At 52.7% G+C, this 15,723-nt stretch overlaps 1 protein-coding gene across 2 annotated transcripts in view; it reads right to left on the bottom strand.

Annotated features, from left to right (window-relative positions):
- Positions 1-978: 978 nt before the first annotated feature.
- Positions 979-15,723, bottom strand: part of TGFBRAP1 (transforming growth factor beta receptor associated protein 1) — a 33,820-nt gene continuing 19,075 nt past the window's right edge. The window contains exons 7-14 of one of the 2 annotated variants that reach the window (XM_024998576.2): positions 14,089-14,171; positions 12,780-13,121; positions 10,811-10,868; positions 9,033-9,176; positions 7,956-8,099; positions 7,006-7,165; positions 5,351-5,784; positions 979-3,525 (exon numbers count right to left, since the gene is read on the bottom strand). In XM_024998576.2, coding sequence (XP_024854344.1) covers positions 3,349-3,525; positions 5,351-5,784; positions 7,006-7,165; positions 7,956-8,099; positions 9,033-9,176; positions 10,811-10,868; positions 12,780-13,121; positions 14,089-14,171 — 1,542 coding nt within the window. In that variant the 3' untranslated portion in view covers positions 979-3,348. 2 annotated transcript variants of the gene reach the window in all.

The following is a 15,723-nucleotide window of genomic DNA, read 5'->3' on the forward strand; positions in this document are numbered from 1 at the left end:
TTTTTACCCAAAGTTGAAGATTCTCTAGTTTAAAAAAATTACATTAAAAGTAGATTTTTGTGTGTGTGCAAAATTTAGATTATACTCTTCCACAACTTGGGCTTCCATGGTGGCTTAGTGGTAAAGAATCTGCCTGCCAATACAGGAGACACAGGTTCTATCCCTGGGTCTGATAGTTCCCATGGAGAAAGAAATGGCAATCCACTCCAGTATTCTTCCCTGGGTAATCCCATGGACAGAGGAGCCTGGTGGGCCACAGTCCATGGGGTTGCAAAGAGTCAGACACTACTTAACGACCACACAACAACTTCAACAGCACTGTATTGAAAAAGAATCTAGAATATGGTGAATATTCATTGGAAGGACTGGTGCCGAAGCTGAAGCTCCAATACTTTGGCCACCTGATGTGAACAGCCAACTCACTGGAAAAGACCCTGATGCTGGGAAAGATTGAGGGCAGGAGAAGTGGGTGACAGAGGATGAGACTGTGATGGACATAATTAGAGCAAACGCTGGAAGATAGTTAAGGACAGGGAAGCCTGGTGTGTTGTAGTCCTGGGGGTGGCAAAGAGCTGGACACGACTTGGCGACCACGCACACACAAACATCCCCGGAATATATTCAGGGCCAGAAACCGAAGGGCAGAAAGTTTCTTTAGGAGCATCTGGCTAAAGGTGACCTGTCAGAGAAGTAACCAGAAATCTCCTTTGTTGAACTGTGCAGGGCAGGATGAATCCAAAGGCCTTAAGGTGTCCAGGAGCACCTAAAGACTTCACAGGAGACAGAAGTGCATCACTTACAATTCAGTGAAGTAACACCTAAGGATTTGCAAGGAGGCCAACACAAGTCCTTGATGGAGCTGGGAGGGGCCACCAGGGCTGAGGACTAAGTTCTAGGATGCCCTTAGGCTGGATGCCCTGGGGGTGGAAGCCATCCTCTCACCAAGACAACTTTTATTTAAAAAAACAACTACAGGAGGAACAAAGAATTAAAAGGATTTTTAATAAAATCAACAAGTTTACATTTGTACATCTTGTGTATTTCGGACCCATCCAGGGGTTAAAGGGTAAAGGGCCAGGTCTCCATAGGAGGGCGAGCAGGAAGCCCAGGCCACCCTGGCTGTGTGATGGGCAGGGACTTGAGGGCGGGATCTAAGGCCCCCGGATCCCCTTCAAGCACACCCCGGGTCCGTCCAGCTCGGAGCGCAGGCCCAAGGCTCCATAGCCCACGCGACCCTCCCACAGGGATGCTTGATAAGCTACAGCAGATTAACAGCTCATGAAATTAAAGTCTTGCCCAGAGAATATTAATGTCAGCTGTGTCCACTTCGTGCTGTTTTAACTAGGTAGGTGACACCAAACTGACCCAGGGAGGAAAGGAACGAGTGACGGTTCTAATTCCTCTAATCAACGGTACGATCACAAAAGAGCAGGCCTCTGGAAAGAACCATGAACTTTTAAAAATATAATTTGAGAAAGGGGCCTGGTCAGTGGGGGTGCTGATTATAGAGAGGCAAGGTTTTTACAATTCAGCACAGGGTCACAGAATCCTGCTGCATTTGAGGGCTCAGTAGAGATAGAAAACTGTTCAACTTTAGTTCCATTATTCTAAAGGATAACAAACGTCAAAATATCGATCAAAGTGTGGAGCAAAGAAAGACCTGTGCCCCCGAGTTAGGAACCAGGAGGCTTTTCCAGGATTGTCCCCATCTCGTGGAGAGAAACAGTGCCTTCAGAATTGCAGAATTCCAAGTCCTAGCTGCTCGTTCTCTGAGGAATAAACCCAAACTCACAAGCTGTAAGGATAACGTCCCCAGGACCATGACCATGCCTTCACAGCCACCTGCAGGGCAAGACGCGTGACTCGGCTTTGATTGCCAGTATTGCACACAGCACACAGCCGAGCTGCAAGAATTTCTTCACCATTGACTCTTTATAGAGATTGAGACACAGCTGGGAGGGTGAGTGGGTGCCTGTGCTTCCCGGCCCCTTCGAATCACAAGAGGGACGAGCACACGGACGGTTATTAGTACAGATCCTTTCTACAGGTGGGTGAGCTCTACACCTGGTCCGTAAGGCCTGGGCTGAGGACACAGGCCAGGTCTGGGGGGTCCTCCCGTCACACACACAGGCTGATGCGTATCTGCCAAGCTTCATGGTAGGGGTCACGGCATCTTTCTTCTTAGTCCCTGATGGTCAGTCAGTCATCAGCAGGACGAAATTCAGAGGAGGGCAGTGAAGTAACCACAGAGTCAGCTTCCCCGAGATGCTGGACAGAGAGGCAAGAGTGGATGCGGGCCTGCGATGCCGAGGTTGCGGGAGACTTCTGTCCTGTGTGTCTGGGAAGCCGCAGCACAGGCATGTAAAGTGCTGGGAGGTAAGGCAGCCTGCCTGGGCTTCCTTGTGGGGCAGCACTCCCCCGGGAAGGGTGATGACCCCAGTGCAGGAGAAGCTGTCACCCACAGCCCAGCCCACCCAGCGTGGAGGCGACCATCAGCAGCCCCAGCAAACACACCCGGCTTGTGCTCACACCTTTCCCTTTTAATTTCCCAAGTGATCAAGGGCGGATATGTTTTCATAAGGAAAACCGTCCCTAGTGAACATGATGGGTGAATTTCCAAACTAGAGAAAAACCACGAAGAGGACAGAACTTCAAATAAAAGGTTCTGCTCGACCATGTGAATCGTGGAGTTTCAAACCAGCAGGCCACACGCCGTGGGTTCCCACCCCCGCCGACGACTCCAGACCCGAGAGCAGCTCTTCCAGGCGCGTCCAAGGCTTCTCGGAGCCTCATTCTCCAGACAGCCAGAAGGGAACGAATTTACCCCAAAAGGAAGGGTGGGGCACCCAGGCAGATCTTTTGGGGGCTGGGAGCCAGATGGGAAGTGGAAAGAACAAAAATTCCTCCCCAAGGTCAGCAGTCCTGCAGGGCAGAGGCAGAGCCCGGGTGTGGCCGGTGGGCGGACAATCAGGATGAAGAGCTGGGTTCTCCAGCCACTCACCGACCAGGACGAGATCACCGCTGTTACCCTGGAGCAGACGATTCCAGTGTGGACACGCGTCTACAGATCAGGGCGAGGGGTGGGGGTCTGACTTGCTTGGGCTGTACAGGAAGGCTCACTTCCTCAGGGAACAGACATCTGTTATGGGCGGCGAGGTCCCTGGACGCGGAAACCTGGCATGTTTCTATTGGAGGGACTGTCCATTTCCATCCGAGGCAGGGGGCTGGCCCCAGCCTGTTTTCCATAGACCGAATTCCCCCAGCACTCAGGGACGGCCAACAGAGCACAGTCACAGCCTCCCATCTGCGCACCCAGCAGGCTAGCTGAGGACCCAAGGCCCTGCCTCTTCAAGTCCGAGCCCCGGCGCTGGGGGAGCTGGGCTCTGTGTGTCTGCTGGCCGCGCAGTGGGTGTGGACGAGACCACCGTTGGGGTACCTAACGAACACAGGCTCGAGGAAGGGGTTTTGGCACATCTGGCAAAGCTTTTTGTCTGAGAGTCGAACGGAGCTTCCTTTCAGCTTCATCTGCAGAAAGAAAAGATGGAGATGTCTGTGACCAGTTTTCAGAGCTGACAAGCATCGCCCCCTGGGTAGTTATTAAAGTCATCCCTGGTGGGGACAGCTTGAACATCAAATTCTGGAAACAGAATCTCAGCAGTGAAAATAAACAAAACTATCCTCAGGAACTAGAAAAATCAAAAAAGCTACAAAACTGCCTTCTTATTTTTCAAAAGTAATTGCTTCCTCTCTGGTTGAGGCATTGTTCACCAAGATCCTCTCTCAAACGTTCTCTGAGCCCTGATGCTTTCAAAAAGGTCATTATGCAGTCATGGGGCGTTAGCGCTGACGAGGCCAAGAAAGTCATCTAATTCCTGCTACCCCTGTCTGCACACCAGAAAAGTGAGGCCAGATAAGAGACACGGTCCAAGCCACGCGGTCTATCCGTAGCACATTCATGACCTGTCCCAGGACACTTAATTTCCTTTCTTTAAAGGTAATTAACGAAACTAACACAACTTTATCATTTCCTGTCTGAAACACAGGACTTGAGTTCTGTAAGTTAAAAGCCTTTCTGCACAATTCACGTGAGTAAACCCAGCAAGTCAGCCTGTTGGTGGCTTGGGGAATCACCATATTTGTTAGTTTCTTTAGTCGTTCAACAAACATTTGATGCCGTCAAGATGACACCAGCCTTGGCTCAGGAATACGGAGATCAGTAAAGGAAGCTCCTGCCCTCAGAGCACCCAAAGCCTCACAGGGGAAGGGGCACCACAGGCGCGGCACTGGGTGAGCACACGGGGTGCTAGTCTGCTTAGAGGGATGGGAAGGCTTCACAGGGGACAGAGGTTAGCCTGGGTTTCAAGGAGGCATTCACCAGGCACAAAAGGAAGAGACGGGACACAGGCAGAGGAACCGGTGGACATCAAGGCTGTCTGAATGGAACGGCAGGCCCACTGCTCCTTCCACGTGTCCTGGAAACAGTGAGATGGGCAAGGATGGGTCAGAGGAGGGAGGCCAGATCTTCCAGACCTCAGCTTCTCCACTGGGGGAGGTCAAGGATGTCTCCCCAGTGGGAGAAACCTGCAGATTCCTGCTCTGGAGGGACATCCTGCCAGCCGCAGGGCACACGCAGGGCCTCACCAGAGAGGAGCTTCTGATGAGCTGGGGCTGCTATGGACTGAATGCTTGTATCTCTCCCTACGTGGATGCCCTGACCCCCAGCGGGACGGTGTTTGGAGGCGGGGCCCCCATGATGGCTGCAGGGCCCTTAGAGGAGACTGGTGCCCACGCCTGGCCATGTGCACATAGCAAGGATGGGGCCTCCCAAACACTGAATCAGTCGGCACCTTGACTCCAGGCTTCCAGCCTCCAGACAGGGAGAACTGTTTGTGAGTCATCTGAGCCCCTGGCCTGTGGGGTTCGCTCTTATCTGTTACAGCAGCCCTGGAGGATGGAGACAGGATGAAGAATGGGGCTCTGAACCGGCCTGTGGTCCACATCTGGCTCCTGTGTGCTCTGTGACACCCCACGTCCCTGCTCCCCTTTCTGTGAAAGGGGACAGTAACAGCTAATTCTGCATGGATGTGCTGGGTGGACGGAGTGATACCATGACCTGCGGTGTGGACTGGGGCCTGGCCACAACCTCCCTCTGCTCTCCTGATCGCTGGCGTCTGCAGGGCAGGAGACTGCCGCAACCTCACCACTGCCAGCCTGGCTCCCACAGCCGTGTCTGCGTGAGTAACCCACACATGCCCTGTGTCGAAGTCATAGAGAAGAAAACAGACCAAGACTGTTTTTCCAGGGTTAACATCAACGTTAAACGTCTCACCCAGGAGGGCCGAGCTCTCACCTTGTCATATTTGTAGATGAGGTTTTCAGATCTGGCCAGGCCCACAGCCACCTGCGTGGTCCTCCGGGCATGGATGCTGTCCCGCATGGCACCCATCAGGAACGGGCGGAGCAGCTGCACTGACCACGTGCCCGGCAGTAGCTGCAGCACCTGGGCTGCGTCGAACTCCACGGCGTGGCGGTTCAGCAGGTCCACGGCAGCCACGGTCCGCGCGGGCGCGGCAGGGCCAGGGCCCAGGTAGACAGCCAGGAGCAAGTGGAAGAGCCGCTGGCGGTAGGGTGGGTCGCGGCCCTCAGAGCGCCACAGGCAGTAGTCCTCTGCTGCCGGGAAGTCCGCCAGCTCGTGGACCAGGATGTGCAATGCCTCCTCGTGCTGCTCCAGCTTCCCGTGCAGGATGGCGCTCTCCAGGGGCAGCCCGGCGCCTCGGGTCCTGTCTGCGGGGTGGGACCTGCCAGTGAGGGACTGAAGTGCCCGTGCCAGGCGGGGGACGTCCAGCCGTGCACCTGCCTGCCAGCACTGTGAGCTTAAGAGAGCCCAAAGCAACTCTGGCTACATGGAAACCCCGAGACGCCACCACCCAGGCTGCCTGTGCTCAGCTGCTCAGTCGTCCAACTCTTTTGCGACCCCATAGACTGTAGCCCACCAGGCTTCTCTGTTCATGGGATTTCCTGGGCATGAATTCTAGAATGGGTTGCCATTTCCTCCTCCAGGGGATCTTCCCGACCCAGGGGTCAAACCTGTGTCTCCTGCAGTGGCAGGCAGATTCTTTACTGCTGAGCCACTGAGAAGTCCCCCAGGATGCCCAGACACCCCTAAACACCACCACTCTGGCTACCTGGACACTGCCTTGGGTAACAGAGTTTGGGGGTGTCTAGGTACAGGAGGACTGCCAGGTGCCTTGGGACAAAGTTCTTCATGGGAACATCATTCAGGCCTGAGTCATGTGCTTCTTTCTGGCCATGAGGTCAGTGTCAGTGAATCAACAATATACACTAAATAAAGTATTTTCAACAGAATGCACATAAACAAGGTTATGTATGGATGGAAACGTGGCCAGTGGTTTGCCAGGCGTGATGGTGTAGTACCTGTGAGTTCAATTGTGGGGTCTATACAGGACATACCTCCCATGAACCATGAGAAAGGATTGGGAGTTAAATGCTGCTAAAGAGAAGTATTTTAACCCAGTAAGGACAACTTGGAAATCCCATGGTGCCCATAGAGCAGGAGACAGTTCACTCTGCCAGACAACACGGACACTGCGGTCCCTGCCCTGGAGGAAGTGAAAACTGGACCCCCTCCAGGAAGGATGCCTTCCTCCCAGCCTGGAGTGGCTGAGCGGGCTGCTGGGGGTAGTGCCAGCCAGCAAAGTCATGGTCACAGCCAGAGCCTCAGAAGGAACTGATCAGAGTGCTTCAAAGCCGAGTGAGCAAGTTCAAAGCAGCTCTGCTCAGTGAATGCACAGACCTCCCAGCACCCTGGGCAGCCTCTGGGTCATTGGCTAAAGGGCCTATCTGTGGCCAGAGGGCAGAGGACAGATGGGAGGCATCCCTGGCCTCCGGGAGGCTGACTCGGTGCCACAGAGGCTCACAGACCGCCACCTTGTCCCCCCCGCACCCTGTGACGTTTATCCACAGAGGCTACATGGGTCCACTCACCCATCAGAAAGTGGACTCGGTAGAGATCAGATTCCTGGAGCAGGCGTCGCAGCTTCGCCTGCGTCTCAGTCACTTCTGCATCCTTGTCAGGGGTGCAGGGCCTCTGCTGCAGCACCTCGTCCAGGTAGAGGACAGCCAGGTGCGTATGGTACTCCTCCTTCTGCAGGACAGGGGTGAGCAGACGGGCAGCATGTGCAGGGGGCCAGGAGACCACCCCACCCCCGCCCCTGACGACGTGTGCAGGAGCCCAGAGACCACCCCACCCCCCGCCCAGGATGGCATGTGTGGGAGCCCAGATGTGTGATGTGAGCAGGGGCTCCAGGTCAACAGAATGCAAGTACTGGAGAGAAAGCTTTCAGAAAGCATGATGGAGGACCTGAATATAAACTTTTTGGGAGACTGCCCTGGGGTCCGGTGGTCAAGCCTTCACCTTCCAATGCAGGGGACGCAGGTTTGATCCCTAGTCGGGGAGCTAGGATCCCACATGCTGGGGGGCAACTAAGCCCACAGGAAAGAGCCCACATGCCACAAGGAAGATGCCACGTGCCACAACTGAGACCCAATGCAGCCGAATAAATAATAAGCAGAATGAAACAGAATCTAGGGGAAAGTATCTCATTCTGAGAAGTAAGGGCCACAGGATTTAGGTAAGGGCCACAAGATTTAGCTGCCTCCAAAGAAAGGAAGCTTCACTCACTTCCTTTAAGAATAATAACAAGGAAGAAAAACAAAGAAGAAAAATGAAAGTGGACGGGACAAGAGGTGGAGGGTGAAAACAAGCCACCTGGGCCTCCGGTCTCTTTCACAAATGTCTGATTCCCTCTCTGACCTCCCGCAAGTACAGATTGAGCGCCAGGAACATAAGACGTTCAGTTAGACCCACTGGCCAAGTTCAGGTTCCCATAGGGCCCCAGCAAACCCATGATATTGGCCTGAGAGCCAGGCCTCACCTGCAGTCTCCTTTCTGTGACAAGATGCTCCAGGTACTTAACCAGGGCTTGAGGGTATTTCTTAAGGCAACTGATGATATCATCTGGGTTAAAACCACTCTGCTGTTCATCTAGTGGTCTCTTGGTGAAAACCTGAACTCCGACCTGAAAGAAAAGTAGCCATTTGGTTAGCGCGCTTTTCAAAGACCCCATCTTATCTTTATTGTGAGCGCTGCATGCTTTGGGTAAAAGCACTGTCAAAATCGTGATGATTCAGAAAACCAGAGCAGTGTGGAGTGCTGACAGAGACAGGAAATGACCCAGAGCTCCAGCTGGGCCTTCTAAAAAAGCTGGGGGTGGACTTCCCTGGCGGTCTAGTGGTTAAGGCTTCGCCTTTCAAGGCAGGGCGTACAGGTTCAATTCCTGGCCAGGGAGTGAAGATCCCACACACCTCAGGGGCAAAAGACCCCAAACATAAGACAGAAGCAATACTGTAACAAATTCAATGAAGACTGTGAAAGAGGTTCACATAAAAAAAAAAAAAAAATCTTAAAAATAAATAAAAGGCTTGGAAACTAAGGAATCACACATTTATAGATAGCAGGTTTCCACAATCTGTGAAACGACAGCTTTGTTACACTCAGATTAAGCAAAAGAAGGACGGTCACTTATGGTAAGTGAAAGAAGATATAAGCGGCTGAAGATTCAGTCAACTTGGTTCTCCAGACGCCCAGACAAACTGTGTGCATGACCCGAGAGGGACCCCAGCATCTCCAGGCCGCCTCCCGACAGTCAATTGGAGCTCGTAGTGCAACACTATCTTCCAAGAAATGCTACAGAGGTGGTGGGGGTCAGGGGGAGCGTGTCCCTGGACTTACACATGCACGCTCCGTCACAAACACACACACACACACACACACACACACACACACACACACTCCACAACCCCAAAACACAGCATAGCTCTGATGAGCATGGACTCCGAGTTCTATGAGCCAGGACCCAAGTCTCAGTTCCACCATGTGACCAGCCTGGAGATGCTTCCCCAGCCCATCTAAACACACCGCCCGCCTGCAAAGGCACTGCTGAAGCACAAACCTCCTGACTTCTCTGCAGGACCCAGTCGGCATGCCGCCACACGAGGTCGGGGTCAGTGCTGTAGGTGAGGAAGTCCACGATGTACTCGTACAGGTCTGAGCGCGTGGAGTCCTGAATGTCCCCGTTCACGATGCTCACCCAGAGCTGGAGAGGGGGAGCCGGGACAGGTGGGATGGAAGGACACAGACAGCTTAGAACTAGCTTAGAGAGGATGTGCATGTGCTTACTTGGCCTTGATATATTTCAGAGTGGTAACACAAACTTTAAAGGCTTAAGTCCATCTTAATTTTTTTCTAATAGATGAAAAAAATACAGAGAACATGGCCTAAGAAATCAAGAACATAAAGCATCAAGTTCTCTTTCTTTTCTTTCTCGTGAGATCTCAGTAATACAAATAGTAAATATAAAATATGGGGAGATGTGGATGCATTATAAAATGTTTTTCCTGAAATAAAATAATCATTGACAGTGTTTGGACAGAGAAGAAATTCACCTGCACCCATCAGCTAGGCGTTTCCACCTTCTCCATCACAGGAATTCCTGATTTTGAAGCCCCTTTTGGGCTGTCATACTCAGATGTGCTTTCTAACACTTCAGTGACCCTGTGCCCTGGTGTTCCCACCCCTGTGGGCACGAGGCTCAGGGTAGATTCTCACAATAAAGGCCTTTGCTATTTCACTCAGGCACTTCCCTGACGTGTAGATGGAATCTTACTTTGAGACTCAGAAAGAATTGGCATCACGAGGGTGTGGAAGAGATGGGCGCTGCCTGGGAGCCTGTCTTGCATCATCCCTGTGCCGCAGACCTTACCCACCTGTCCACACTGACCTTTGAACCACACTCCCAGAAAGAAGCCCAAGAAACAGGTGGGCAGTGTAAATGCTGCAATTTTGATACCAGTGTACAAATGTTTTCTATATTACTAATTTCTTCAGTGCTGAATTCCCTAAACCCAACTACTCACACAATCATTGAAATGTGTCATTAAAAAAATTCTGCCATAGATGGAGATTTATTCCTAATTACTTCAGTTTTATAAATTCCTCTCTATGCAGCTCTGCTGTTATTAATACATTTAAAGCAAACCATAATTCTTACAACTTGGTGTTTAAAAAAATGAAAATGCTATCTTAGACTCCCAAATCTGCTCTTAAATTTTTTTTTTACCTATTCCACAATCACATTATCGTGATAGTTTCTCAAAGCAAGCAGGTATGTTTGATGAGTTTGTGAGCACTGCTGGTGTTCCCAGCCGCTCACAAAAGACATAAGAGACAGGCCGAGACATCTGAGCACAGAACCCCTGCCAAGGCCTGGAGCACTGGCTCAGACTTCAGCTCCCCCCTGACCAGTGGTGTCCCACGGGCAAGCGACTGGCCTTAATCAGCTTTGGTTTTGTCGCAGATGATGGATAACTCAGTTGCCTACAAAACTTGCTGTCATTAATGGTAGAAATTACAAACTACTACTCACAGTCTCAATTTCTGATAAGGCAATGATGTCGCAGGCCTCGTGGCTCAGTATGAAATCCTATTTTTCTCACATTTAAAAAAACTCAGTCTTAACAATGTTCTTTAGAGAGACAGAAAGGCAAAGAAAAGAAAATCCCAGGCTGCTGTTTCTCAGGGAATTCATTTTCTAAAAAGGTGTCACTCTTGTTCTGGAAAAAGGGCTATGATCAGGCAAGAGCGGTCTCTACCAAGCTGTGATTTTTTTTTTTCAAGTGACTCAGAGTTAAATGTGGTTTTACAGCAACACCTAGAAGCCTCTGAACTCACCTGAACCGCAGCGGCATCTTGGTGGTTGTAATGGTAGAGCAGGCCCAGAGCAAAGTACCTGCAGGAAAGCACAGGGTCAGGGCACCCTCTGCTGACCACAAACTGCAGGCGGCACCCCCACAGCAATGCCCAGCCCTCCCCCAGCCCTGCGTGTTCTATTCAACTCAGATCAGCAGCACATTTCAAGCAGCAGAAAGACCCCCACCTCTGTTTATTTACGTATCATATGAAAATGCATTCCCTATCAACTTCCGTAAAGGACCATATTCAAATCTAAGATAAGCTGAAAAGTAAAACTACAATTATACGATGGAAACTCGCATTGGGAATTGCTTTACAATTTACTTCCAATACTAGTATGATTTCCCATCTCTTGAGGGCACCATTAAAATCATCACGGGGAATTAAGACTGTTTGGAAGGGAGGCTGTGTGAGCTATTCTGGAAGGGGGGATTCTGAACTGCAAGAAAGGCCATTAGCATGCAGGCATGGCAGAGAACAGGTCAGGGAGAGTCAGGGTGGCAGGGGCAGGGGGGCACCCACAGTCCTGGGCCCTGAGTTTCAATCCAGGCTTCATCACTCATGGACTGTATGACCCTGAGCAAGCAGCTCGCCCTCTGTGGCCCTTGTGTTCTCATTTCTAAGTGGACAGGATCAGTGACAACACGGAACTGCCTGGATCGAGAGCTGTTCCCACCTCCCCAGCTCTTAGGGGTGTCCCCTCCTGGTCCCCCTCCTCTCCCGGCAAGCTGCCTCAGGGACTGTCAGACTTCTCCCCTCAAAGAGCAAAGACACTACACTATCCCTGGAACCCTTCTCTTCTCTAGGGAGATTTTAGAGAGTTACACTGACTCCCCGGACCCTCCCGTCCCAAGTCGCAGCGTCGCTGCCACCAGAGGGCAGGGCATTGTCTGGTTCCTTCATGAATCACTCTGCTCCACAGTGCATTCTGGAAACTCAGGGAAACGGCCAAAGAAGACACCGCCTGCGTGGAGACCAGTCACCAGCCCGTGATGTCCTGCATCTGAACGGGGTTTGGGTTGTGAGCCCCTGTCCCCTCAGGATTTGACGAGCACCTCGGCCACGTCACATGCTTAACAAAGGTCACGGACAGAGGATCTTACAGGGAGCACCCAACACCCCTCATTTTTAAAGAAACCCCCAGCCCAGGCCCGGAAGGCTTAGACCCCCGCCCCCAGGATGAAGCTGGTCTAGTCGGGTCATCACTGCAGACAGGCCCGCATGGTACCCGGCGGTCAGTCAGCAAGGGGATGGGTGCTGACCAGCTCATGCCTGTAATGAAGGCAGAGTTTGATCCCTTTCGCCCACAGGATCAGGAAGCCTGCCCTTCTATCTACTTATCCAGGTATCTGCCTCTCTATTCAATCTGGTCATCAGTGGCTGAAGTGAGCTATCATTTTACCAACACACATGTGGCAGCTAGCACAGGCCGATCCCATCGAGAAGGAACGTGGAAAAGACAGGACGATGCGCTGACTCACAAGGCCCATGACGGCATGTTCCGTCATTAACGAGTTAGTGTGGAGGGGCTTTCCTGGTGGCTCGGATGGTGAAGAATCTGCCTGCAGTGCAGGAGATGCGGGTTCAGTCCCTGGGTCAGGAAGATCCCCTGGAGAAGGGAATGGCAACCCACTCCAGTATTCTTGTCTGGGAAATCCCATGGACAGAGCAGCCTGGCGGGCTACAGTCCATGAGGTCGCCTAGAGATGGACCCATCTGAGTGATTGACATGGAAGCTGAGTGGTCTCTGAGACCCCTTCGTCTGGTCTGCAGACCGTGATGGGGCTGACGAACCCAAGGGTGACAGGTGGTCCCTGGAGGAAGGTGTGGGACTCAGAAGTCGCTCTGGTTCATTAGTAGCACAACAGCATCTGAAGGTAGGGGGCAGGGAAGGGCCAGGCGGGGAGCCCCTGGGGAGCACCTGGAGTGGGGATGGAAAGACACTCACTTTTTGTGCTTCTCCAGCCAGGCAGCGCTGTCAGGCAGCAGACAAAAGTTCTCAGTGACCAGCAGGTCCAGCAGGCTGTCGTGGTCGGCCTCGGCATACAGCTTGAGCAGGGCTGTGTCGATGTCCTCCTTGTAGCCGTTGGCCACCTCTGTGCTGCGGACCTCGTTCAGGTAACTCATGAGGAAGCGCTTGCATTTGGCCACCTTGTCCTGGTCACCCTGTGTCAGCTGGTTGAGGTCTGCAAACTCGTGCAGGGGCGGGTGGGAGCGGGTGAACGAGGAGGACGTGGGCAGCAGGAGCGGGTACAGGGAGATGAGCTCCCGCACGTCGAGTTGGCCGCTCCTGCAATCACAGGGGCGGAGTTTGTGAGGCATAGAGAGAGAAGGGTGCAAGGCAACCGGGAGTGGACCCCACCACTGCCCGCAGAGCCCAGCACCACGCTCCGCCAACCTCAGGCCCCACAATGGAACAGGGGGCTCGGCTGCCGAGGACATCACACCCCTAGGGCTGAGGGGGGCCATGGTCCCTGCAAGCCCGGGCAGGAAGGAACGGCAGTGGCACTGCACCTCTGACCAAAGGCGGATTCCGAGGCTCTGTGCACACCTCCTCCTCCACGGCTTGGAAGCGCACAAAGTCTGTTCTACTTGGACATTTAGAAAACTTACTCTACAGACCACACCTTCGTGGGACATTTAAGGGCTATCATAGCAGGTGCAATTTGATCTTCCGCATGAGTGCTGAGCGAACATAAACAGCTGCTGACCCCAGAGCACACACCTGACCACCCCCTCTTGCTCCCCCCCACCAGAAGAAGGGCTGCTGGGGATGGGGTGCTGGGCCATGTAGGGAGTGGGGGTGGTGGGAGGGCCCCCATGTGCAGGATTCATGAAATACAGAAGGGACCATGGCTTCCTAAGACACTGAGTCAGAAGCACATGGTTCACAGTGTCTCTAGAACAAGAACAGTTCTCATAAATCCACCTGCTCTCTCTCTAGACTCACAGCCTTTAGTTAAAATCTCTGGAGCAAAGGGAAACCAAGCCCTCAGGGAATCCACAGGTCATCACATGCACTCTTTAGAACTGCCGTCTCCTCTCTCCGAGGACCACTCTGTATGCCTCTCATCAGCCCCACCCTGAAGACACACGACAGTGACCCCTGGGCTAAGGGGGGCGGGGGCCTCCCCACTCCTCCCAGAGCACTGCAGCTACGCGACTCTCCTGTCACAGCATTCCAGTGACGACGGAGGTCCAACCGCAGACCCGACCGCAGGGACACAGGAGGGCTCGCTGCCAACTCCTCGAGTTACCTGAAGAGTTCTTTAGCCTCCAGGAACTGGAGCTGTGCAAACTGTATGAAGCCCGCCTGCAGCAGGATCCGCCGGTACATGACCTGCAGGGGACACAGGCGTCGCTCAGACCAGCTGGAGTCACTCACCAAGGGAGGGAAACTGAGGTCCTGGTCACAACCCAGACTACACGTTAATTATTACAGGGAATCCTGAAGTTATATGGTAAGGAAGAAACAAGGTTTATTCGAAACTATTCTCAACATGTTAGTACACACACATATATGTCAATCCACCCCTTGTTTCCGAGATCAAGTTGTTCTCTGAATAATCATTGCTCCTTCTTCTTCATGATTTCCCATCCATCCTGGTCTGTATCACAAAGAGACCCTAACATACTTTGGGCTTCCCTGGTGGCTCTGTGGTAAAGCATCCACCTGCAGAGTAGGAGACACAGGTTTGATCCCTGAGTCGGGAGGATCCCCTGGAGAAGGGAATGGCAACCCACTCAGTATTCTTGCTGGAGAATCCCATGGTCAGGGTAGCCTGATGGGCTACAGTCCATGGGGTCACAAAGAGTCGGACACGACTGAGTGACAAACACTTTCACTTTTTCCCACTGGTCCGTATTCCTCCTCCCACCCTCCCTGGCTTTCTTGATCGCTGCTAAATCGAGTGCTCAGATGGATGTCAACAAGGCCAGTGTTCTCGGCAGCCTAGAAGCTGCCCATCCCTCTTCACTCTTGCGGAACTCTCTTCACAGCGGCATTTCCGAGCATCCCTCAGAGCACGGGGTCCATCTCATTTAAGGATAGACCAATAAGCAGGCTTTCCTGCTGAAGCTGGGGAGATGCTGCGCCTTCCGTCCCCTCCCCCACTGGTGATGCACAGCCACGCCCACAAGTCAGTCTGAGGATTCCTGCAGTACAAGCGCCGCTTATCTTTGTCTCATCTGGTCCTACCCAGATTTCTTGGACTGTGGAGCCCCTGGTTCTGGAAACTCCCAGGAATAGCAGCACACTCAAGGAAGATGCCCTGAGTCCCTTCCTCGTTCACCTGAAACTATCACCCTGTTGTTCGTCAGCGATTCTCCAATACAAAATCAAAAATTCAAAAGAAAAAATAAGATGCCCTGTGGTGTCTTCAATTCCACCGCGACCCTGTCACTGCCCGGCTGATCAGCTGTGAGGTGTGTCCACCTTTGTCTGAAAGGCTCTGTGGAGCCGTCTCTGCTGTGTCCTCCCTGGCTCCAGCACCTCAGCTCACGCCTGCACCTCCTCACAACTGAAGACTCCAGTCACGTTTAGATCCCTCCCCCTTCCAGAACACCCTGCTGCTCAAGCAGCTATCAGTTCCTTGAAGCCACTCCACGATTCACCTTAGCATCCTCACATCCTGGCATGGTACCTGCTGTTTTGTAATCACCTACTGACCTGATCAGTTTTTATGAAACTCCACTTTGAGGACCCCCCTGGTGGTCCAGTGGTTAAGAAGCCACCTTGCCATGCAGGGCACGTGGGTTGGATCCCTGGTCAGCGAGCTAAGACCCCACATGTGGCAAAGCAACTAAGTCCGTGTGCCACAGCTACTGAGCTCGAGCTCAGAAGCCAGGGAACCACAACTACTGAAGCCCGCACGCCTGGAGCCAGTGCTCCA

The sequence above is a fragment of the Bos taurus genome, chromosome 11 (genome assembly GCF_002263795.3).
Source record: "Bos taurus isolate L1 Dominette 01449 registration number 42190680 breed Hereford chromosome 11, ARS-UCD2.0, whole genome shotgun sequence".
Taxonomy (NCBI): Eukaryota; Metazoa; Chordata; class Mammalia; order Artiodactyla; family Bovidae; genus Bos; species Bos taurus.